General features: G+C 39.6%; 1 protein-coding gene across 1 annotated transcript; it reads left to right on the plus strand.

Annotated features, from left to right (window-relative positions):
• Positions 1-1,816: 1,816 nt before the first annotated feature.
• Positions 1,817-24,393, plus strand: LOC135205315 (probable 4-coumarate--CoA ligase 3). Its single transcript, XM_064235746.1, has 11 exons — positions 1,817-1,936; positions 6,158-6,340; positions 6,535-6,655; positions 8,497-8,704; positions 9,184-9,383; positions 10,688-10,832; positions 11,735-11,889; positions 13,438-13,612; positions 14,611-14,783; positions 15,467-15,622; positions 23,516-24,393. The coding sequence occupies exons 2-11, from the start codon at positions 6,234-6,236 to the stop codon at positions 23,795-23,797; spliced, it is 1,722 nt and encodes a 573-aa protein (XP_064091816.1). The 5' UTR covers positions 1,817-1,936; positions 6,158-6,233; the 3' UTR covers positions 23,798-24,393.
• Positions 24,394-24,933: the final 540 nt, after the last annotated feature.

Below are 24,933 nucleotides of genomic sequence, written 5' to 3' on the forward strand. Positions count from 1 at the left end.
ACATAAATAAATTAAGTTGTATTAATTAGTACTATACACGAATTTGAACTAAAGCTTTGCTTGAAAACCTCTCTCTCACCCTCTGTGTGTGTGTGTGTGTGTGATGGTAAGCCTAAGCCATTATCAATACTGTATGTGTGTGTGTGTGTGTGCGTGATGAAAAACCCAAGCCATTATCAATCCTCTGATACCCCGGGGGAAAGGCAGACTGGGGAAAACCTCGATGAAAGTCCAGATAATTTTATAAATAGTTATTTAGAAAATCGAAAATATCACAAACCAATTACATTTTAAGATAACAGACGTCGTCCTAATCGCTGGCCCCGCAAGATGGATTGAATAACAAAACACTTTCACTCTCCCTGCCATTTTTTAGAATTTTTTTAATATATTCATATATATATATATATATATATATATATATATATATATATCTATATATATATATATTATATAATGGTGCCCTAAAAATTTTGAATTTCAGTAACTTCCAAAACTGCAGTACTACAATCTCTCCCAAGCTCTAATCTCTTAGGCTATACTTTGGCGGAATTTTCGTAAATAATATATACAAATAACTTTTTCTTTACGCAAACCCTGTTAACAAACAATAAAATTACTTTTCACAATATTCTTCCTCAATGACAGTAACCAACTGGAGTCAAGATGCACAAAGAATAACGAAACCCGAATCTTATATAGGACTAGTAGTTAGAAAAAATAAATAAATCGTGAGGGCTGAGCATCGGTCTAATTGTCATCTTATACTAGTGGCAACTATTTCGTTGTTAGTTTTTTGTTGGTGGCACCTTAAATATTTGACGTTTCGTAATTTCTTTATCCAATATCTTTGGAATTACAGAACGCTATTTTATAGATTCGTGCACTAATCTTCATAAATACTAAGATTGCTATTTTATGGTCTATCAGAGTCGTAGCTCGGGGAATATCACTTCTGATAAATCATTATTTTAAACGGTTTATGCATTTTTTCTTTTTTGTAACTCTTTACTCTGCATCTTATTACACATTCTCGACAGAACACCTGGTATGGCTGGTCTAGTTTCGTTACATTTAAGCTGGAAAAAATAATGAACTGGTTTTAAATTTCGATCAGTTTCATTTCGCTAAATTTCATAGAAAACAGAGTCACTCCGCCGACTTAGAGGATACCAACTTGGTAGAGAGAGAGAGAGAGAGAGAGAGAGAGAGAGAGAGAGAGAGAGAGAGAGAGAGAGAGAGAGAGAGAGAGAGATTCTCCTGGTACTGAAATATAAGCTGGGGAAGGAGTGTGGTAATTTGGCGTTGAAAATTGACCAATCTCCTTGGGACATGTCTTCCCCGTTACTTGTTCGCGTTACAAACTCACTGAAAGTTTTTATTTTTTTTTTCCTTGTTTTAAGATAAAACCTAACTTTGACAAAATCAGGTACACTTGAATTCAGTCAGGTGCTTTTACTTAAATTTGGAGGTAAACTTATACACTGAACTCGCTGTTTAAAATGAAAATGATGATATACTTTGTAGTTTTATAGACTATACCCAAAAACTTTACCTTCCATACAACCTTGGAAATCTAAATAAGTATAGTCATTGTAACTGAAATTTAAAGTAGTACTACAAGAGAGAGAGAGAGAGAGAGAGAGAGAGAGAGAGAGAGAGAGAGAGAGAGAGAGAGAGAGAGAGAATCTTATAGACATCAGACCAGACGTCTACGTAACGGAGCAAAGTTCGTTGGGCGGTTCCATTGACGTGTTTTTTTGGCCAAGAGCTGTTTTATCTGGTGGAGGTCAAAGATAGCGATAATGATTATCGGTCTCCGACTCTCAAAATCTTACGGGTGACGATATGAGCCACTACAAATTCGGCAGAGAACGGCTCTGCCGACCATTTCCCAAGCGACGCCGCCAGAAACGGTATAGAAATCCAGTCGAGGGTGAGTTTCGTACTAATTAATTAGGCTATATACATATACAGTACGTATAGACTATATCATTCAAGAAGACAAATATTTTAACCATTTCTCTTATTCTTGCTAACTATGTGAATTTATTTTCGTGTGTACTGATTAATTTATTTTTATCAGTTCGTTTTATGCTATATTTTATTCTTTTAATTGACTTCTAGACTCATATGTTCTAAGTAACAAGTTAATGTCTTTTTAGTGTATATCTCACAAGAACAAATATTTGCATAATAATAATAATAATAATAATAATAATAATAATAATAATAATAATAATAATAATAATAACAGAGCACTGGGGCAATATCTGAAAACCAGTGAAGACGAGTAGCTCAAGAGTGCATGGGAAGAAGTACTGATAAAAGTAGACGAAGACCCAGAAATATACAGAGACAGGAGATTGACAAACAGAACAGAGGACTGGCACGACAAACCAATGCACGGACAATACATGAGACAGACTAAAGAACTAGCCAGCAATGACACATGGCAATGGCTACAGAGGGGAGAGCTCAAGAAGGAAACTGAAGGAATGATAACAGCGGCACAAGATCAGGCCCTTAGGACCAGATATGTTCAAAGAACGATAGATGGAAATAACATCTCTCCCATGTGTAGGAAGTGCAATACGAAAAATGAGACCATAAACCACATAGCAAGCGAATGTCCGGTACTTGCACAGAACCAGTACAAAAAGAGGCATGATTCAGTGGCAAAAGCCCTCCACTGGAGCCTGTGCAAGAAACATCAGCTACCTTGCAGTAATAAGTGGTACGAGCACCAACCTGAAGGCGTGATAGAAAACGATCAGGCAAAGATCCTCTGGGACTATGGTATCAGAACAGATAGGGTGATACGTGCAAATAGACCAGACGTGACGCTGATTTACAAAATCAAGAAGAAAGTACCACTCATTGATGTCCCAATACCATGGGACACCAGAGTTGAAGAGAAAGAAATGGAAAAAAATGGATAAGTATCAAGACCTGAAAATAGAAATAAGAAGGATATGGGATAATATGCCAGAGGAAATTGTACCCATAATCATAGGAACACTAAGCACGATCCCAAGATCCCTGAAAAGGAATCTGGAAAAACTAGAGGCTGAAGTAGCTCCAGGACTCATGCAGAAGAGCGTGATCCTAGAAACGGCGCACGTAGTAAGAAGAGTGATGGACTCCTAAGGAGGCAGGATGCAACCCGGAACCCCACGCTATAGATGCCACCCAGTCGAATTGGATGACTGTGCTAAATCAAAAAATAAATAGAATAATAATAATAATAATAATAATAATAATAATAATATAATAATAAATAATGTAATAATAATAATAATAATAATAATAATAATAATAATAATGGGTCAATTATTTATATCTTCAGTTAATCTCCGACAATTACGTCTACTGATAATCAGTGGTTTCCCCAGACACTTTCTGCTGACGCATCATACTATCACAGTAGGTCATCTCTTTAAACACGATAGGCTTTTTCGTTTATCGTAAACATTACTCAATCAGTCGTAGATAATTTCCAAAATATCTGTGGTGGTTGAAGACGTCATTAATTACTCCTGTATAGTACTACGAGCAGAAAGCTGGGAAAAACAAAAGACGCGCAAATATAAAATGTCCGAGTCACAAGTAACCAACAAATGCTTATACTTTGATGAAGAAAATGACCACAGGCACAGGAATTTATGATGGGAATGGAATGGAATATTAAAATTTAAGCCAAGAACTGGGACCTATATGAGGTCATTCAGCCTTGAAAAGGAACCTGAAGGGTAGGCTCCTCTTTGGAGGGGTGCCGATCGTCCTACCCCGCTTTGTAGGGGTGCCGATCGTAAAAATATTTGCCAAAAATACACTAATCGAGACAGGCTAATGAAATTATCAGGCATTATTAGCACTATAATAACGCATATTCTCTGTGAGTTTTATCATCCTACAGGGAAAATAAATGATTTTATGAAAAAAAAAAAATTTCAAATTCGGTGCCCGTTGTACAAAGGGATAAATTTGGTGATCGGTAAAAAAACTACTCTCTTGAATAGAAATTCGGTCTGTAGGCATGTTGGTATATCCACCTGGAACATGCACTTAAAGTATTATCAAAATAGAACAGTAAATAAGCACGTATTAACAAAAAAAAGAGCAACAACTTCAGCGAAAGCCACGCCGATAAATGAGATAATAGCTAGGAAAAAAAATTCAAACCTCGATTTAGGGACAAAACCTTTTGAGAGTTTGTAGTTATTATGTCACTTGATAGCCTAAAACTTCTAAAAATTATATTATTTAGGACAATCAAAGAAATACCCCCCCCCCCTTCCCGAAAAAAAAAAAAACAAATCAGAGAAAAAACGAAAAAGCGATTTTTTCTTGGGACAAGAAACTTGAAAAATTAGTTTAGATACCCCTGATAACCCTAAATTTGTTTTCTGTGATGAAACTAATCTTAGAAAATGTAGAAAACGACATAGACCAATTTTTGAGAGATAAACTATAAAATTTGCGATTTGCATATATATCGGCGATGGTTTCGCTGAAGTTGTTGCTCTTTTTTGTTGTTATTACGTGCTTATTTACTGTTCTATTTTGATAATACGTTATGTGCATGTTCAAGGTGGATATACAAACATTCTGTCAGACCGAATTTCTATTCAAGGCTGTAGTTTTCTCACCGACCACCAGTGTCCCTTGTACAAGAGTCACTGAATTTCACATTTTTTTTAATGAAATCATTTATTTTCCCTGTAGGATGATAAAACTAACAGAGAATATGCGTTATTATAGTGCTAATAATGCCTGATAATTTCATTAGCCTGTCTTGATTAGTGTATTTTTGGCAAATTTTTTTTACGATCGGCACCCCTCCAAAGTGGAGCCTATCCTGAAGTAATGCCTATACTTTGCACCGCATGAGGTGTACCGACAGCACAAACCCTCCTATGTGGTTTGTGATGGGGAAACTATAAAAATTTTTACTTCCGTTTACTCCTTTCGTGGGGAAAGATTCCGTGAAGCAGTTGCAGTCTGGGGAACACCAATAAGTATATTGATAATAACTTTTATTTCTACTCTATCGTAATCTAGTAAAATTACTTAGAAATGGTTCTGTTGAAGATTATACATTTGCTCATAATGTCCCTGCCTCCCCAAGTTAGTTGCCATCCCCTGAAAAGTACGTACAATCAACCTAGCTGTTATTTTTTTACTTCATAGTTTTCATGCAAAACCATTTTGTACTATACTAGTATTACTTTGATTAATAATATACATAATATATACATAATATTCACAATATACACCAAAAACAGCCCATTAAGAAGCTGTAGCTACAAAACACACAATCGCAATAATAAACATGCAAATGAATGTCCAAGCAAATACGCCAGATCACAACAAATATACACCAAAAACAGCCCATTAAGAAGCTGTAGCTACAAAACACACAATCGCAATAATAAACATGCAAATGAATGTCCAAGCAAATACGCCAGATCACAACAAAGGGCAGACGACTGTCAGCTTCAAAGATGTTGACTGACTCAGCCACTTCCAGCTCAGAGGAAGAAAGCATTGCCTTAATCTTATCCTGGTACAGATGTCAAGTCTAAACCTTGATTTTATTAACTTATCATAACTATTATAAGGTGAATGATCAGTGAATAAAGATAATATCAGGATGATAACAAAAGCAATTTGGATATACTAACACAGGTAACGACGAACCATTGTTAAACTAGTAAACAAGTATAGGAGTCCCTGGTTTACGACGGTTTAGGCTTACAACGTTCCTAGGTTACGACACTTTTCAATTATATTCATAAGAAATTATTTCCAGGTTTACGACGCATGTTCCAGTGTTACGCTGCTTATGTGACGGAAGAAACATGACTCCAAAAGAGCAAAATAATCAATATTTGAGAGTTATTTTATGAAAATGCAATAAAACTGCAGTTTACATTGTTTTTGATGCACCCATAGCATTAAAAGTAAGGTTTTCTTAGCAATTTTTACGATTTTCGACAATGCTCTGGCTTATAGCGTTCAGCTTACGACACGTCTCAAGAACAGAACCCCCGTCATAAACCGGGAACTACCTGTACACAAGAGCGGACAGTTTAGGTTTTGTGTCAAAACCTGTGAGCCTGCAAACAAAATAACCTGTCTTTCTTCTTTGCAGGAAAACTAAACTTAAAAAGCACAATTTGCTTTTGACTTCTCGACGCACTCAGAAATCCACAGCTCATCCAAAAAAAATGCGGCCCTCACTGAACTTGCTAAAAGGCTTGGCCAAGAGGTGGCCATTGAAAGCCCAGCCTACGAAGCCCTTCAGTTTAGCTGCATTATCAGTAAAAGCACCCAAGTAAGTGGCTACGTGGATATCAGTACTATTGGAGTCTAAGGCCAATGCTCTCTTTTCCTCAACAAAGGCGCAGTTTTAGAAATGAGGGCCTCAATGTATAGGGCAGAAATGGTAATGCGTCTCTCTTCAAATTTAAAAGTAACTCTATGTTTATATGGTTAAAAGTGCGATACAAGAGCGTTTCTTCTTTTCAGAATTGTGATCGAGGAAAACTTTGAGGTTGTGTCACCTTTCCCACCTGTGGGGCCTGGCGAAAAGGACATTTGTTCCTTGAGCCTAGAAACTGCAAGAAAGTGGTCTCATCTCACGGCCGTGGTGAGTGGTGGGAACTTAATTCTTTGTTTTCTTTTACCAGTATCTTAGATTTCTCTTCCTTTTGTCAAGTTTTCATTTGCATTAAGAAATTTTTTTCTTTGAAAACTAGTTACAAGTAAATGGTCCATTTGGCTTCTGCAATATAATGATAATTATAATGATAATATAGCATTTGAACAGTGCAAAGCTCTGCCAAAGCTGAGCTTATATCCTCTTCCATAGAGATCCCTTCTCCCAAACACTGACATTCTTAATCTCCCAAATGTTACATTCCTATCCTTTCTATGATTTAATCACAAGGCACAAAGCCCATCTTGGTCAAATTGGAAAAAAATCTAAACAAAATGTTTTGTGTAACTCTACCAAAAACCAGGCGAATACACACAAAAAAATAAGATAAAAAATAAATATAATTAACAGAAAACTAGTAATAAGGATTTTTATGGTTAACGAGTGATAACCACCTTTTAACTTGATTAACAATAAACTATTACATTTATGAAGGTGAAATATAACTTGAGTAATGATCACAAATTTTTATAACACCTCTTATTTTGATGCAGAGTTAGAACTGAAACCTTTTTCTCAAATACTGTACAAAACTTGTGACAAAACCCACTTACTTTAATGATTGCTATAATACAGTGGAACCCCTTTACAATCCGCCCAATATTGGCGGGGGATGTGTAGCTACCACCAGACCCAACACCCCTTGAATAACCCAAATCCGCGTATACTTAAAATCGCTCTAAAAAAAATTTAGAACTGCCTATTTTGATAGTTCAAGCACTAAATAAAAGTCTAAAAATGCTTCTACATACCCGAGTGTTTTAATAGTTTTATCACAAAAAAAAGTGTATTTAATCATAAATATAATATGAAAATACAGCAATTAGTGAACATTTCTCGGTGAAAAATAACGCGAATATCCGAAAATTCCACGAATAATGTGTACTACATATGTTCCAATGAGAAATCCGCTAATAGGCGAGTTTGTGAATTGCAAGACCGTGAAAAGGATTTTCCTGTTGAACGTAAATCCAAATAAATCATGGAGAATCCACTAATTCGCGTTTTTTTCATAGAGCAATATTCTCTAATTACTGTATTGTCTTGTTAATTTCGTGACTAAATTCATTTATGATATATAAATGTACTAATTTTCAAATACTAATGTAAACATGGCAAAACATCAATGAAACCAAATGTTTATATGTTTCCAATGGGTATTTAAATATTTAGGGACAGTATTTAAATCTACTTGTGAATTCCGAGTGTTTCCCCTATCAACTTTAAAAGAAAACGGATTGGCTTCTATACTGCATGAGAGAAAATGGCCGCACCTGAATATAGGGGGAACTAGGTTAGTTTTCACATGTAGTTGTAAGCCATATATTATCCAGGGTAATGTTGTAGGATGACATTGAAATGATATTAAAGTGTTTTAGGATGATAGTTTGAGATACATTTGGTGCTTGAACTATTAAAATAGACAGTTATGAGCATTTTAACTAAAACATATTTGGTATTTGAACTATTATACCTAATAGGCAGTTATAAGCATTTTAGTTTAAGATATATTTGGTTTGAACTATTAAAATAGGCAGTTATAAACGTTTTGTAAAGGGGCCAAAACTTAATGCGGACTTTTGCTTTTCGTGTGTGGTTGTGGTCCCTGACCCCAGTCAATACTGGGGCCGACTGTATTCTAGGGAAATGTCCCTTTTTTCATGATCACTCGTATTTACTCTTATGGAAATTAGTATTTACAAACTACTGTTCTGACACACAAATGTTCATTGAGAGGCATCATTTCCTCACGAGACTTCCATTTTCTGAAGGAATGTGGCATAACAGGATTATCCTACACCTACGGCGAGCTCCTCGACAGATCGCTCCGCTGGGGATCGCATCTGCAGAAACAGGGGATCGGCAAAGGAGACGTCGTTGCCATATTCATGCCAAACTGCCCTTCTTATGCCATTGCCTTCCTGGGGACCATGACGTCCGGAGCCGCGTTTACGTTGATTAATTCAGCATTCACTGCAAGTACGTAATCTCTCTCCCCTTGGGTATGCCTTACAATGCTTATCAAGTCACCATATCCTACACTAAAGTGCAGATCTGTAATTTGTATTCTCTACAAGTGCTCATCCTCATCACAAGGATCACTGAAACTTACGCTAAGCCAGCACTGCCACGTCTCTTCCCTTCTGCCACCATGCTACTGAATTTCATTCCCACTTCTATGCTCCATGATTCATATGAGGGGTAGAGCCCACTCATGTCATTTTCTCTTCCTCATTTCTCTAACTTTAATATGTTCCACGGCAGCCAGAACTACTTTCCTTTAAGCAGAAAACTTATTATCATCATTAACCTGTTTGTTTCTTCCTGGCATTTTATATGTTTGTCTCCAGAATCTAAAGATGTGAGGAATAATTCTGAAATCAAAATAATGGACCAAATAGCCAAAACACTCATATTTTAACTAGGAATCCTTTTAACACTTCTTTATTCTTTCACAGATGAGGTCAGTTACCAACTGGGAGACAGCAGATCCAAGGTTGTCATAGTTCATCCACTCATGGAAGGTATTGTCATGCAAGCAATTTCCAGCATACAAAACCCTCCTAAGGTCTATGTCGCAGGACCGTCTTCTTCTGGTAACCCAAATTTCCTGGAAATCTCCGAGGACAAGAATATACCCTTCGTTGATTTTAAAGAGGTAACTTAGTAATGAGGTGGCTTTGCAAAAGGATTTGTTCTTTTCTCGTAGATATTCCTTCTTTTTCATGTATGAAGCACGAGCTATCTGTCTCTCTTTTATTACTGTCGAAGTCCTCTGATTTTGATTAACATCCTGGCGATGTCTGCTGATCAAAAACTCTTGTATTATTATCAGCGTCTCCCTGTGATTTTAAATGCGAGTTCTCTTCACTATCTCAAGTTATGTGCATTTTCTGCTTAAATTCATATCTGGTCTGGGTCTTCCTGTTCAGGACAACACTTCATGCTGGCACCTTTGAAATGAGAGATTCTTATAGTATGTATATATGTAAGCAGAAAGTTATTAGGCCAAAAACAAACTTGTTCTTGAACACCAGACCCACAAGATGCAGTTTTAAAGAACCAGTAAAGGCATGTGTGGGGTAATGAAGAAGCTAATCTATAACTATGTATTTTGAATGAGAATGTGTATATAAAGTAATGAGAACTGAACAATAAAGATGGAAGTGAATACTTCTTGCATATAAATATTTTACGTAAATGAGGACAATGATATCTGACAATGTACTAATACAACCACATCATCCATCTCAAAAATACACTTTACTTGTCTTCATTCATTACTATACAGAACATGTGAAGTAAAAATGTACGTAATTAAAGGGTAATTTTAAATGTATGTCGTGTACATCAATGTACTGTATACTGTAATGGGTCATTAAGTGAAAAGACTTTCATTTTGGAAATAAGTTTTCTAAACAGCACAACAATTTCTTATACACTGCATTATTCACATTCCTCATTTTAATTGCCAATTGCTTTTAGGCAACAGTCATGAAAATTGCATGGTGTGACTAGCCCCTCTCCTCTGAGTCTGCCACCTCCTTTAATTGTTAATTAAAATGATTGCCTACAGTATGCACAAGTAACTTAAGTGTTGTAAATGGATAGGTATTCAAAATAACAAATTTGATTGATGTTAAGAAGACTAACTTACATTCTTAGTCCAAATGGAAAGAAATGTCCAAGTGGTTATCCCACAACAACTGCGTCTACCCAACTGTTTAACCCATCCAGTGCAAAATAGTTACATACTTTCCTCTCTCAGTTAGTTGACCACTGGTTTTATTTTACATCACTTAAAGCACGTATCTGTACAGTTATTCGTGAAAGTGTACGTACAATGATTTATATACTAAACAGTTCACAAGAAATTACAAACCCCTTACAACTAATTACTATATACACATTTCATAAGGAACCCATTGAATTTGAAAATGTTCACGCTTCTAACATTTGCAGTTTGCGAGAAACGACATTTGCTGTCTGCAGTACTCAAGCGGGACTACAGGCCTCCCTAAAGGAGCCACTTTTTTGCACGGAGCCGTTGGAGATCAAAATCCTATGGTGCATCAACCTCAATTCTATGCCAACAGAAGAACCGCTGGTGAGTGACACTTATTTAATAATAACATCATTTTCATAAATGTAGACTCGAGTAAGATGAGCAATCAAACTGCCTTAACCAGTCTGGACCCAATTGACAACAGAAATATATAAGCAATGCAAACAAAGGGTGAGACTTGAACCAAAAGGAAGAGCAAATATTTGTCACCGAGAGGAGGAGGAAATTTCCAAATCTGAGCTGTAGATAGAAAAGAAGGAATTGCTGAAACATGCAACCCAAGAACAAATATTGGTATAGAACTGACACCATTTTTATGGCAATGTACAGAAAACTCAATTGTGCCCAAGTTTCTTCAACTCATTTTTTACTCGTTTTAATATATAGGACTAAATGTCTAGCTACCATGAAGCTGACACCATTTGCTTGGTAGGATGTGCAAAAATTAATGGCTTTCAAAACTCAAAATGCACCCTTATCTGATGGTTTAATTCAGTTCATAATCTCAGTTTGTGATGAGTAAGATCCAAGTGAATCTTCCTCTTATCTAACTTGGTATTTTATTTTGTAAACTCATTTACATTTGGTTCTCTTATCTCAGGGACTTTAGACAAACTCTTATTTTCATCCTTACCGGAATCTTTCTGGGTTGAATCCCATATATCAGTTTTGTTTTCATTATACCTAAGATAGATCTGGGTCATTTGAAAATATTGCTACAGAGTACCAGTATTACTGATAAAAATGAAGGCAATGAAAGAGAGGTTCTGGAAAGTAGGTTCAGACCATAAGGACATTATGTTTTGTCCCATAAATCAGACCAGGGTGTCTTAGTTCTAGTGAAAAAAGCTGAACCTGGGCCAGGCAATGGTAAGTCTATAAACATGGAGCTCCTCACGCATAGACCATTACTGTTACACCATAAAATTTTCTTTCTTTGACAGAGGAAAACCAAGATGTCATAGTAGGACTCCTTCCCTTTTACCACGCATATGGACTGTACATCCTTTTGAATTCCAGCCTTACATATGGCTGTAAGTTGGTGACGCTTCCCCAGTTCACACCGGAAACCTTCATTGCTACACACAAAAAACACAAGGTAAAGCATTTCCAATTACTGTAAATATGTTTCCATATAGAAACTCCATGCTGATTTCTTGAGTGACCCTCAAAAGAAGTGCAAAATGTCATTGTAAAAGTGAATATACTAAATGTTCAAATGATTTTATCTATATTATCAACAACCAAAGTATAATGATAAATGTAAAACTAGTATTGAAAGAACTTGAGGGATGGGTATTCAAAACTGGGGCAACATTACTAATTACAAGGAACTGTCTCAGCTGCATGCACCACTATACGTACTTTCTTTTAAAAAAAATGGGTTTAAAAGTTGGTTTTGCTTTTGAAGAATAGCTAGAATCTGCGAATAGTTGGAATCCCTATAAAAACACTTAAAACTGTTTATTTTAGTGGTTGAAACTCATGAAAAGCCTACTAAAAATGTTTATATTGTTTTTTTATAATAGTCTTATCACAAAATGTGCATTTTATGATAAAAAAAAAAACAGGAATTTATGGATATCTCTCACAGAAAAATATAGCGAATACGTGAATTTCCCGTGAATAATGGGTAGATATGGTCCATAGAGAAATCCGCGAATATGGGGTCTCCACTGTTTTTCCTGTCATTTCAATTCTTCGCACACATATATGTCCATCCATCATATCCTCCAATTGGATACTTACCTCAGCCTCCATTTCCAAGAATCTGGTGATGAGAGATTGTCATTCCAATTGAAGATGCTGAAATATATAGTATATGTACTATATATGTAGTTTTAAATTCTGTAAGTCACAAACAACCGCCACCGTATATACTAAATACTTAGAAACAATACAGTATAAAAATATTTCTGAAACAAATGATGGGAGCTGAACATTTTGTAGTCTCCAAAATAATCAATGTTGGTTATGAGGATAATTTATAGTAAGATTCCTTTTTATTTCATTACACTAACGCCTAGACTAAACAAACACTGCTGATTAGAAACCAAGACCCTTGGTTACTAATCTAGACATATTTAATAGCAATTGCACATCATTCCTAACCTAAACTAACCTGCACATTACATTTAACAACCAATTTAGAGATATATTGACAAACTTATCAAGTACAATAGGTGTCATAGCAAAAAATTATCATAATATGGTAGCCAATAAATACGTACAGAAGTCTACTCAGATGAAGTGTTACTTATATTCTTCATGTTTAAAGAGTCAGCTTATTACCTCCTTTTCTAACAGTAGAGGTGGTACAGCCAACAGTTTGCCTTGTGTATCAGACTGCATGCAGGAAGGTGTTATAACACTGCCTTATATACATAGTTTCAATTTCATTCATTCCGGCATAACCACTCCACTGTATTACTTTCACAGTCTTGATCTCATTTTCATTCACCATTTGACAATTTCTTTGGAAATGCTGTGCAAGTCAGTAAAAGTGGATATGTGTTTTTTTTGGGGGGGCAACTGGTCTACACTACCTTATAACAATTATGATTATACAATAACTTTCCATGCCAATGTTCAAGGCTGACCATTTTTCCTAATGATCCATTTTTTTTTTATTTCTCCTCCTTTGTAGGTTGAAGTTTACCACTTGGTTCCTCCAATACTGCAATTCTTGGCTGCTCACCCAATGGTCAAACCTGAAGACCTGACACACATGAGGGTTGCGATGTGTACTGCTGCGCCTTGTCCAGAGGAAGTTGCCCATGCTTTGAAGACTAAAGCACCAAATCCTGTATTCTTCCAGGAAGGTAAATAGTGACCGATGATAATACATACAAGTATTAAATACCAATAATTATAACAATGCCTTATCTTGTTTAATTTAGAGAGTAGTAAAGAGCCAACAAAATCCACAATAGTCTTTGGTGCAAACTTGGTAAATAGCTGTTATACATTTCCAATTCCTGCATAACATCTTTTGAACAGTATGCAGTTAAACCTTGGTGAGGTTTCGTCTTTGGTATTATTATTAGAATAAATAAATACTAAAAGCAAGCAAATTGTGCACTGATACAGAAAGTAAAGAACCCTGTCCATTTGACTCTCAGACTTGACTACTTATGAAATTCAAGCTGCTGAGCCAAGCTCCGAGATAATTTTGGCCATTTAGCACTTATTGCAGTGAAAAGAGGGTATTATGAGTGGTTGGACACCAAGATAAACAAAGCCAGAATATAAAGGGGTTTATTTAAGAAGTAATAGTTAGAGCCGTTAGTCAGCAGCTGGATGCTGTAAACATCCATTATTCATACCTACAGTGAACCTCACTGTAGGCATTTGCCTGCTGCGAGCCTAGAATTGAACTGCTATACATATATTGTATTTCATTTGAAGTAGTGTCACAGGAATATTTCCAAGTCTTTTCTAATATTTCAGTGACATATTTTGCAGCAAGCAACCAAGATTGGTTGCTACAATGAACTATCTTTGAGGATGACACATGGATGTTCTAAACACGAGCCACTTCAATAAGTTACCATCAACGTTAACTACAATACTAACATTGATGTTAAATACAGTACTATGTGGAAAATTGATGGATAGATACTACAAGATATAAACAAACATGCTTGTGTAATACTACCATTAAATCCAGACTTCATGGAAGGCTAAAGATACAGCTTTTCCAACTGATTCAACGCTAAAGATACAGCTTTTCCAACTGATTCAACTTGAATGACTTTTGAAAATTATTGGTTTAAAAAAACTGCGTTTCATTTTAATTTTTCTCCACTACCCACGCTAGGATATGGAATGTCAGAAACCATGATCATTAACTACACACCGCTGACAGGACCAGAGAAGATAGGGTCATGTGGGCCTCTTCTACCTAATGTTAGAGCGAAGATTTTAGACAATAACACAGGGAAGGCGCTCGGACCAGGGGAAGACGGTGAACTTTGCGTCAAATCCCCATCAGTAAGTTGACAGTTTTACATCAAATCTTTCGTTACAAGTTGATGCTCTGAGTTCTGCTGGGAACTTAATGCTTTACAATAAATTTCTTGTGAAGGGTTAATACTGTACTAACTTTCTAGTAGAGTACTGTCATAACTTTCTAGTAGAAAGTTAAGGCTAAATGTTAGATCTCTGGTATGAACACAATTTTTTGTGCAAGATCACATACAGTAAATTACTTTGTATCAGCTATCTTTTAGCAGCTTTGTATTATTTGTTATAATATTATTCTGCATTTTCCATAATATAGAGATGAGATGCTCCAAAACATATGCAAATATACTCTTTTCTATTAGTATGGAGTTTTTCATATTCATTACAATTACTAGTACATAATAAGCTCAGACATTAGGCCATGTTTAACCTGCACATTCATTACCTTAACTGTTTTTACATCAAAACTGTCCCAATTCCTGATATTGAAGAAGTGTATTTTAATTTCATTATCCCACAACACATTACCACTCTTGAAGCTCGTCCTTGGCTTCTCAAGATCCACCTTTCTTTCACTAATAATCTTAAAGGCCTATCTTTCTTTGGTGTCTTTGGTTTCTATAGGCCTTTCTTTCTTCTGTATTCTCACTAAGTCCCTACCCATATCCTACTTAGATATTCTGAATGACTAAGAGCAATTCTATCAACAGTTAATGGTTGGATACCATGAACGACCTCAAGCCACAGCAGAGATATTTACTGAAGACGGATGGGTAAGGACAGGTGATACTGCCAGGTATGACGAGGATGGTTACTTTTACATCGTGGACCGTATCAAGGAACTCATCAAGGTTAAGGGATCACAGGTGAGTTTGCCAGTTGAAATATTTCAGTGGAAACCAGAGAAAATTTAAATACAGACCATAGAACATAAGTTTAGTGAGGTCAGAAAGAGAGGGACTGTAGACTGAGAACTTGCCAAAACCTTCTTCACATAATAAATAATAAATCAGAGAAAAGAGAAAATAACATAGCTTCTAAACCCCTCTAATAATGCTTATAACTGCCTATTTTGATAGTTCAAATACCAAAAACACCCTCTAAAAATGTTTATACCCAAGTATTTTAATAGTTTTATCATAAAAATGATATGAAAATACAGTAATAAGTGAATATTTCTCTATGAAAAATAACACAAATAGGCAACTTCGCGAATAAATGTTCCACAGAAAAATCCGCGAATGTGTGAGTCCATGAATCTGAAACCATAAATAGGTGCAAGTTGACCGTTAAAGGGAAAAACAAAGCTGAACTGACTGCAAAAAAAATGATATTGTTAAACTACAATAAAGTTTTGTACATACTTACCTGGCAGATATATACTTAGCTATAGTCTCCGACGTTCCCGACAGAATTTCAAATCTCGCGGCACACGCGACAGGTAGGTCAGGTGGTCTACCTTACCCGCCGCTGGGTGGCGGATGTACGAACCACTCCCGTAAGCTTGTCAGATTTTTCTCTTCCACCTGTCTCCTGAGGGGAGGCTGGGTGGGCCATTAATCGTATATATCTGCCAGGTAAGTATGTACAAAACTTTATTGTAGTTTAACAATATCATTTTTGTACATGAACTTCCCTGACAGATATATACTTAGCTGATTGGCACCCTTGGTGGAGGGTAAGAGACAGCTCAATAATACAGGTAAGACGGGAAACAACTAATGTTGTAGGATATAACAACCTTGGTTCTCACCTTTTCAGGATGAAGACTTCATAGATACTATCTCTGAGTCTGCATTGCCTGGAGAGCTACAGCTAGGACGTGACCTGATGCTGAAAGACTCTCGGATCTACCACTGGGATATGTGATCCCCTATTGTGGTAGAATCCAAGTCGGATGCTGTTAGAGAGGGACCTTGTCCGCTTACCTAACAGATCCTTACCACTACCTCTGCAAGGAGCCAAAACCCACCAGACCACCTAACCAAAATACAAAGGGTTAATATTACGACAAAAAGAGGTGCCTCCTGCAACCTCTTTCAGACAACCAAAAAACAACAATATAAAATATAGGGTAACATATAAAAAATTTACACAGGATAAGTTTCAGCTCCCTGCCCCAGCACCGAATCCGCCGATACGAAAGGACCCAAGGCGAAGCATTTATCATATGTGATTTTCACATCACGTAGGTAGTGGTTTGCGAAAACCGATTGGCATCTCCAAAAAGTCGCCTCCATCAAGTTCCGCACAGACATATTTTTTCTGAATGCAAGCGAAGTTGCGATGGCTCTCACCTCGTGAGCTTTCACTTTCAGTAGTCTAAAATGATCTTCCTTACAGGCAACATGTGCCTCTGTAATAAGGCTTCTCAGAAAAAAGGAAAGAGCATTCTTCGACATGGGCCGAGTGGGATCCTTTACGGAGCACCAAAGTACATCTTGATTAGCCTTAAGTTGTTCCTTCCTCTTAAGGAAATACTTCATAATTCTCATAGGGCAAAGAGTTCTTTCAGGCTCTTCCCCTACTAGAAAAGATAAACTATGAACTTCAAAGCTCCTGGGCCAAGGGCGTGATGGGTTTTCATTCTTTGCAAGGAAACTTGGAAGAAACGAACACACCATAGAATCTTCCTTAAACCCTACATTGCCCTCAATAGCTTGGAGCTCACTCACTCTTTTAGCTGTAGCTAGGGCCAAAAGGAAGATAGCCTTCTTCGTCAAGTCCTTGAAAGAGGCTAAGCCAGGAGGTTCGAATCTAGACGATCCAAGGAATTGTAGGACTACGTCTAGATTCCAGTTCGGTACTCCATGAGGACGCTTAATGGTTTCAAATGATCTAATAAGATCATGCAGGTCCTTATCATCGGATATATTTAAGCCTCTATGTCGAAATACCGCCGCCAACATACTGCGGTATCCCTTAATAGTTGACACAACCAGATGACATTCTTCTTTGAGGAAAATAAGGAAATCCGCAATTTGGGTCACAGAGGTACTGGAAGATGAAATGTTCTTCCTCTTGCACCAACGTCTGAAGACATCCCACTTTGACTGGTATACACGCAAGGTGGAAGGTCTCCTCGCTCTTGCGATTGCTTTAGCAGCTGCTGCTGAAAATCCTTCGCTCTGACCAAACTTTGGACAGTCTGAAACCAGTCAGACTGAGAGCGAGGAGATTTTTGTGGTACCTGTCGAAGTGGGGTTGTCTGAGTAGATCGCTCCTTAGCGGGAGCGATCTTGGAAGGTCCACTAACCATTCCAGTACCTCTGTGAACCATTCTTGGGCCGGCCAAAAGGGAGCGATTAAGGTCATTCTCGTTGAATCGGCCTCTACGAACTTCTTGATAGTTAGCCCCAGGATCTTGAAGGGGGGAAACGCGTAGACGTCGAGTCCGTTCCAGTCTAGAAGAAGAGCATCTATTGCTACTGCCTTTGGATCCGATATCGGAGAGCAGTAAGGATCCAGCCTCTTGTTCTTTGACGTGGCAAAGAGGTCTATGTGTGGCCTGCCCCATAACTTCCACAGGCTCTGGCATACATCCAGATGAAGGGTCCACTCTGTGGGAAGGACCTGATCTTTCCTGCTGAGGAGATCTGCTCTTACATTCCTTTCTCCCTGCACGAACCTGGTGAGAAGCTTGATTCCTCTTTCTTCTGCCCACAGAAGAAGGTCTCTTGCTGTCTCGTACAGGGAGAAGGAATGCGTCCCCCCCTGTTTCCTGATGTATGCCAGAGCTGTAGTGTTGTCCGCGTTGACCTGCACTACCGATCTTCTGACTTTGGGCTCGAAAGCCTTCAGAGCCAACCACACAGCCATCAACTCCTTTCTGTTGATGTGCCAGGCTACCTGGTCCCCCACCCAGGTACCTGACACTTCGTTGGTTCCCAGAGTTGCACCCCACCCCATGTCCGACGCGTCGGAGAACAACACCAGGTTGGGGGTCTGTGATTGAAGAGACAGTCCCTTCGCAAAGAGGTTGGGATCTGTCCACCATAAGAGATGTTTCTTGATGTCCTGTGATAACGACAGGGAGTACGTCAAATCCTGAGAACGACGACTCCAATTCCGATGAAGAAAGAATTGGAGCGGTCTCAGGTGCAACCTTCCTAGGGAAACGAATTGCTCCAGAGAGGAGAGTGTCCCCAGCAGACTCATCCACTCCCTCACTGTGCATACTTCTTTCCCTAAGAAGGTTGTTACTCTCTCGAATCCTCGGGCTATCCTTTCCTGCGAGGGAAAAGCCCGAAAACTCAGAGAGTTCATCTGTATCCCGAGATACACACACTCTTGCTCGGGAATTAGTGATGACTTCTTGAAATTGACGAGAAGTCCCAAAGCCTTCGTCAATTCTAAAGTTACTTGTAAGTCCTTCAAACAACGATCTTCTGAATTGGCCCTTATTAGCCAATCGTCGAGGTACATGGATATCCTCACCCCTTTCAAATGAAGCCATTGAGCCACATTCCTCAAAATCCCCAGTGAACTGACACTTGAGGGGCCGTCGAGAGGCCGAAACACAGAGCCCTGAACTGAAAAACAAAATTTCCCCCCCATCATGAATCTGAGAAACTTCCTCGAGGAAGGATGGATCGGTACGTGGAAGTAAGCGTCCTGTAAATCCAAGGAAACCATCCAGTCCCTGGACGAAGTGCTGCCAGCACTGATGAAGGCGTTTCCATCGTGAACTTCTTCTTTTCTACGAAGAAGTTCAGGGCGCTTACATCCAACACCGGTCTCCATCCCCCTGAGGACTTCAGAACTAGGAAAAGGCGGTTGTAGAAGCCCGATGAATGATGGTCTGACACTAGTTCGATAGCCCCCTTCTCCAGCATCTGATCTACTGCTAGATGGAGAGCTTGATTCATGATGGGGTCTCTGTACCTGGCCGTCAGTTCCCTTGGGATGGTCGTCAAGGGAGGTCTTTCGACGAAAGGGATGAGGTAACCTCTCCTCAGAATAGAAAGGGTCCAAGGATCCGCCCCTTTTTGGGCCCAGACTTCTGCAAACTCTAAGAGTCTGGCGCCCACCGTTGTTTGAAGGACTTGCAAGTTATTTGGGGGCTTTAACAGACTTGGCGAAAGTCTTACCCCTTCTTGAAGGTCTACGACCTCTAAACGTAGAGGTTCTTGATGAAGATGCCCCTCGAAAGGGTTCTCGAACACTTGTTTCCTTTTCCTTCTTAGCCTTGGTAGGGAAGGAAGGGCGAGGTTTTCTTGCCGACTGTGCCAAAAGGTCCTGGGTGGCTTTGGCCGAAAGTGACCTCGAAATGTCCTGCACTCGATGTTTCGGGAACAACTGAGTAGACAGAGGAGCAAACAGCAAAGAAGACCTCTGAGCATGGGGAGACCGACTTCGTTAAGAAGGAACAATAAACGACCTCTTCTTCACGATCCCGGCCCCATAAAGGGAGGCGATTTCACTCGCTCCGTCTTCTTACTGACTTGTCCATACAAGACAAAACACACATAAGATCATCTGGTGAAATTGACTCTGGCACTTCAATTTTCTTGGCTAGGACTCCCAACGACCAATCAAGGAAGTTAAATACTTCTAGCACTCTAAACATACCTTTGAGCAAATGATCCAATTCATTCATTGCCCAAGTCGTCTTAGCAGAGTTAAGGGCAGTTCTCCTTGTCGAATCTACCAGCGCCGAAAAATCCGAATCAGCCGAAGACGGTAGACCCAATCCTAAGGGCTCTCCTGTTCGTACCAGAAACCAGCGCGTCCTGATAACTTCGAAGGAGGAAAAAGCGAACATCGTTTTCCCCGCTTCCTTCTTTGGAAGCCATCCAGGAACCAAAACTCCTCAGTGCCTTCTTCATAGAAAGAGTTGGCTTCATCCTCACACAAGAAGAAACTCTTCGCTGTCTTCGCCGTTGAAAAAAGTGAGTGAGGAGAAGGAGAGCCGTAGGCGTAAGGGAATCCCCAAAAACTTGTAAAAGTAGCTCTGTAAGCTTCTTGTAAGAAGAGACAGCAGCAGAAGTGTTCGGTTCCTCATCTGAACCTTCTAGGACGTCTTGTCGAGGCGAGCGCGGAAGATCCTTAGGTGACGAAGGGATCCTAGCAGGAGTTGAGCGAGTTGGAGAACGCCCTATCTTAGAAGAGTTCACATCCACTGGAGAACGATGAGAAGATCTGGGAGTCTACGATGAGACTCCCTCTTCGAGGTATACGGATCTCAGCCGAAGGAGAGGTAGGGCTCCTACTCCGAGAATCCTCGGAAACATCCGCAGGGCGCTTACGAGGAGGCGAGCGCCTACTATACTCTATGCACCTATCCTGAGGCGAGCGGCTGCCAGGAGAAGAGCGCCTATCGAGAGCAGAGCGCTTGCGCGGCTCTCCATACCTGTCCAGTTGCGTACGATCAACGGAAGTTCGACTGGAAGGCGAAATGCGCCTATTAGGGAGAGGCTGCTTGCGAGACTCTTGACGTCTAACAAGAGGGTAACATTCAGGAGAAGGGCGCTTCAAAACTAACGAGCGCCTACTTGGAGAAGGGCGCTTCCGGGATTCCTGGTGCCTACCAAGAGACAAACGGTCAGGAGAAGTGCGCCTAGAAGCGGGGAGAGCGCCTACACGGAGAAGGGCGCTTGAAAGACTCTTGTTGTCTGCCCTTAGGAGAATAATCAGGCGTATGAATGACGCTTACCAAGTAAAAGAAACGAGCGCCTAGTTAGGAGAGCTATGTGCAGTAGGCTCTTGGCGCCTACCTTGCGGGGAGCGGTCTAACAGTAGGCCGTCTATCATGCACACGACTCCAACCAGACTCTAGATGCCTGTCAGGAGAGAAGTCACGATCCGATACTCGAGGAGAGTGACATCTGGAAGAAGAACGCCTACTTGTATAAGGGCGCCTTCTATAATCTTGAGGCTGCTGAGGAGAAGTCTCACGCGAGGGAGTTGAAGAAATCGCGTGATGAGCAGGTGCAGTGCGCTTACCGGAAGCGGGAATCCAATCTGGAGAAAAAACTTCTTTCTCCATAGAGCGTCCTACCGATGTTTGGCGCCTTGAAATTGAAAAGAGAGCCAGGCGAGCGAGGGCGCTCCCGCGCGCGATGGGCGCTCAACGCTTTTTTTTTTTTGGAGCCCCCCAACCCCTTCCATACGAAACCTCCCCATATGAAGGAGAACGATCCTCTGAAGAGCGGCGCCTAGATCTCTTGATCGGAAGAGAAACGTCCTTCTTCCTACGTGATCTAACTGCTAGAGAGTCTGCTAGCGCCGTGATCTGAGCTTGAAGTCCCGCGGTACTCTCGTAGGGAGAATCTTCTAGTTCTTCCTCGGAAGCAGGCGCCGAGCGCGGACGCGAGAAGAAGAACGATCACAGGATTTCTTGGGTTTCTTCGCCTCCACCGACGATTCTTCCGGGAAAACCTCCGGACTAGAAGCCAAAGGACTGCAGGGAGCCTTCCAAGCCCTCTTCAACGGGCGCGACGCATCCGGGGAGTTCCAACCTCTCTTCGGAGAGGGAGACGAAGAGGAGAAGCATTGGCGTAGGAGCTCCTTCTTGTAACGATCCGAGGCAGCCTGGGAGCGTACTTCAGGATCTGCCGAGGGACGCCTGACCGGTGGGGGCTCTCCCTAGCCCTCCTCCGGCTTTCGACTTTCCTACTCCACTGGAACTGGGAGTCTGGAAGAGGTCTAGGCCTAGAGGCACTAAGGAGCCGGTCAGACGCACCCTCCACAACACTGGGGACACTGCACTGATCACTAACTCTCCTTACCTTCCAACTGACGAATCTTCTGATCCACAGAACGATTCTTGGCTTTCAGAGCTGCCGCCTCCGAAGGCGAATCTTCGGCTTCGGTGCGGGGAGCCGGGGCTGCAACTTGGGAGAAGGTTCTAATTCTACGTTAGTCCTATTAGGATCCACATCCAACTCACTCATTCTAGATCTGCTAGAACTTCTAGAGGAAGCCTTACGCACTCTATCACGTTCCAACTTCCTAACATAAGAAGAGAGAGCCTTATATTCTTCTTCATTCAATCCCTTACATTCACTACAAGGGTTAGCAAAAGCACATTCATTCCCCCTGCATTTCATGCAAACCGTGTGGGGGTCTACCGAAGCTTTCGGCAACCTCACCTTACATCCTTCATTCACGCAAACCCTAAACAAAACCGAAGTTTTAACTACCGATTCTAGATCAGACATCGTTTAAAGAAAATCAAACTCAAAATCAAACCGGTCCACAATCAGCGTATGCCAAGCCAAACAAAGCGAATACGTCACCAAAAGAAGTCCAAATTAACTCCAGGCAAGCGAGAATCGAAAAACTATCGAGAGGAACCGACAACAGTTGTTATCGTTCCCGCGACAGAGAAAAATCTGACAAGCTTACGGGAGTGGTTCGTACATCCGCCACCCACAGCGGCGGGTAAGGTAGACCACTTGACCCTACCTGTCGCGTGTGCCGCGAGATTTGAAAAAAATTCTGTCGGGAACGTCGGAGACTATAGCTAAGTATATATCTGTCAGGGAAGTTCATGTACAAAAGGTAAATTGCGAGGGAGACCTAAGAAGTCATATGTAGAAGGCTTAATGATACGTAAACACAAGAGGAAATAAACAGTTTACACTAGACTATTGGGAAAAATCTGAATGACATGCCAGTGGTAATAAAGAACGCAGAACACCTGCTTGGAATAATCCAAGCAAATGAATAATATATTTGAAAAAACAGTTCAAAGCCCCTTGTCAGAAATACATTTCAGTTCTGCTTGTTCAGTAGCTCAATCTCTCTGCTTTCAGGTGTCCCCCTCCGAACTGGAGAATGTTCTCCTGCAGCATCCTGGCATAGCTGATGCTGGCGTTGTTGGAGTAGATGACATACGGGCTGGGGAACTTCCAAGGGCTTACGTGGTCAAAAGAATCCCTGAACTAACAGAGGAGGAAGTTATCAGTTACTTGGACGACAAAGTGGCCCCACACAAGCAGTTGAAAGGTGGAGTCAGATTCGTCGAACAATTACCAAAAAACACAACAGGAAAATTGCTCCGGAGAGATCTCAAACAGTGGGCTGCTCAAAACTAAGGAATGAGATTCATCTTTTTCATTTTGCAGAGGAGGATTTCAACACTCAACTGTGATGGACATACTACATGTAAAAAAAAAAAGTTGTGATCTATATCAATAGAGGACAATGTAAGCCTAAACTTAGTATAAAAGTAGAATGAATCAAGAAGAGTAATATCTTATCTGATGCTCCAACCTTGGTGTTATCACTGCTTCTACTTCAGATGAGATAAACAATGACTGGCTTACTGATATCATCTTTGTTTGTACCATATCATTATGTCTTTCCAACCATATTATGACTGGATTTTTAAGGTCCTCATTATTTTCTAAACTTATTTTATCATCAGTTCGTACCATATCATTTTGAGCTTCTAAGCAAAATTATGACTGGATGTTTTAGGGTCCTTATTACTTTTCTAAACATATTTCAACATAAGTTTGTACCATATCATTGCGAGTTTCTAAGCAAATTCTTATGACTAGATGTTTTAAGGTCCTGTTACTTTTTAAAACATGTTTTATCATCATTATCATTTTATCATAGCTAGACAAAACCAATTGGTGGCTTTACTGTATTCTAATTACAATAAAGAGAATTAGAATTAATACAATGTTCATTATTTTTCTGGACCTCACGTGAAATTTGACATTTTCTTTAATAACAATGCTACTGAAAACACTTGTGCAACAATCTGCATGTCTTTCTACATCTGTATAAAATCTGGGAACTGCTAAAAGGGATTTATTTAGTAATGGCTTTTTGCATTACAACAGACAATGAAATTAGCAGAATTCTATAGTCTGCCAAGATACAGATGTACATTCTTCTTATAGTATTAAAAGAAGAAGAAAAAAAACAGTACTAGTATTTTTCGAGTTTTCATGGAGTTTATGTTACAAAACAATTCATCTTAAGACATTTTATTCCATGTCTAAGTGTCTTAGTTGTACCAACTAAAATTCCTCTGACAAAAACCTTGCAAAGAATCTTTAGGGTATCATCTTTGAAAACAGCAGCAAAAGGAGAAAATGAACAGAAAGTAAAGAAAAAACACTAGATACAATTATCAAATATTACACAGGTGAAACTCGAGAAACTAAGTTGTATGAATTGCTTGGCTCCCCTGTCAAGTCAGTTCTTGAAGATTCTG

Source organism: Macrobrachium nipponense, chromosome 49 (genome assembly GCF_015104395.2).
Source record: "Macrobrachium nipponense isolate FS-2020 chromosome 49, ASM1510439v2, whole genome shotgun sequence".
Taxonomy (NCBI): Eukaryota; Metazoa; Arthropoda; class Malacostraca; order Decapoda; family Palaemonidae; genus Macrobrachium; species Macrobrachium nipponense.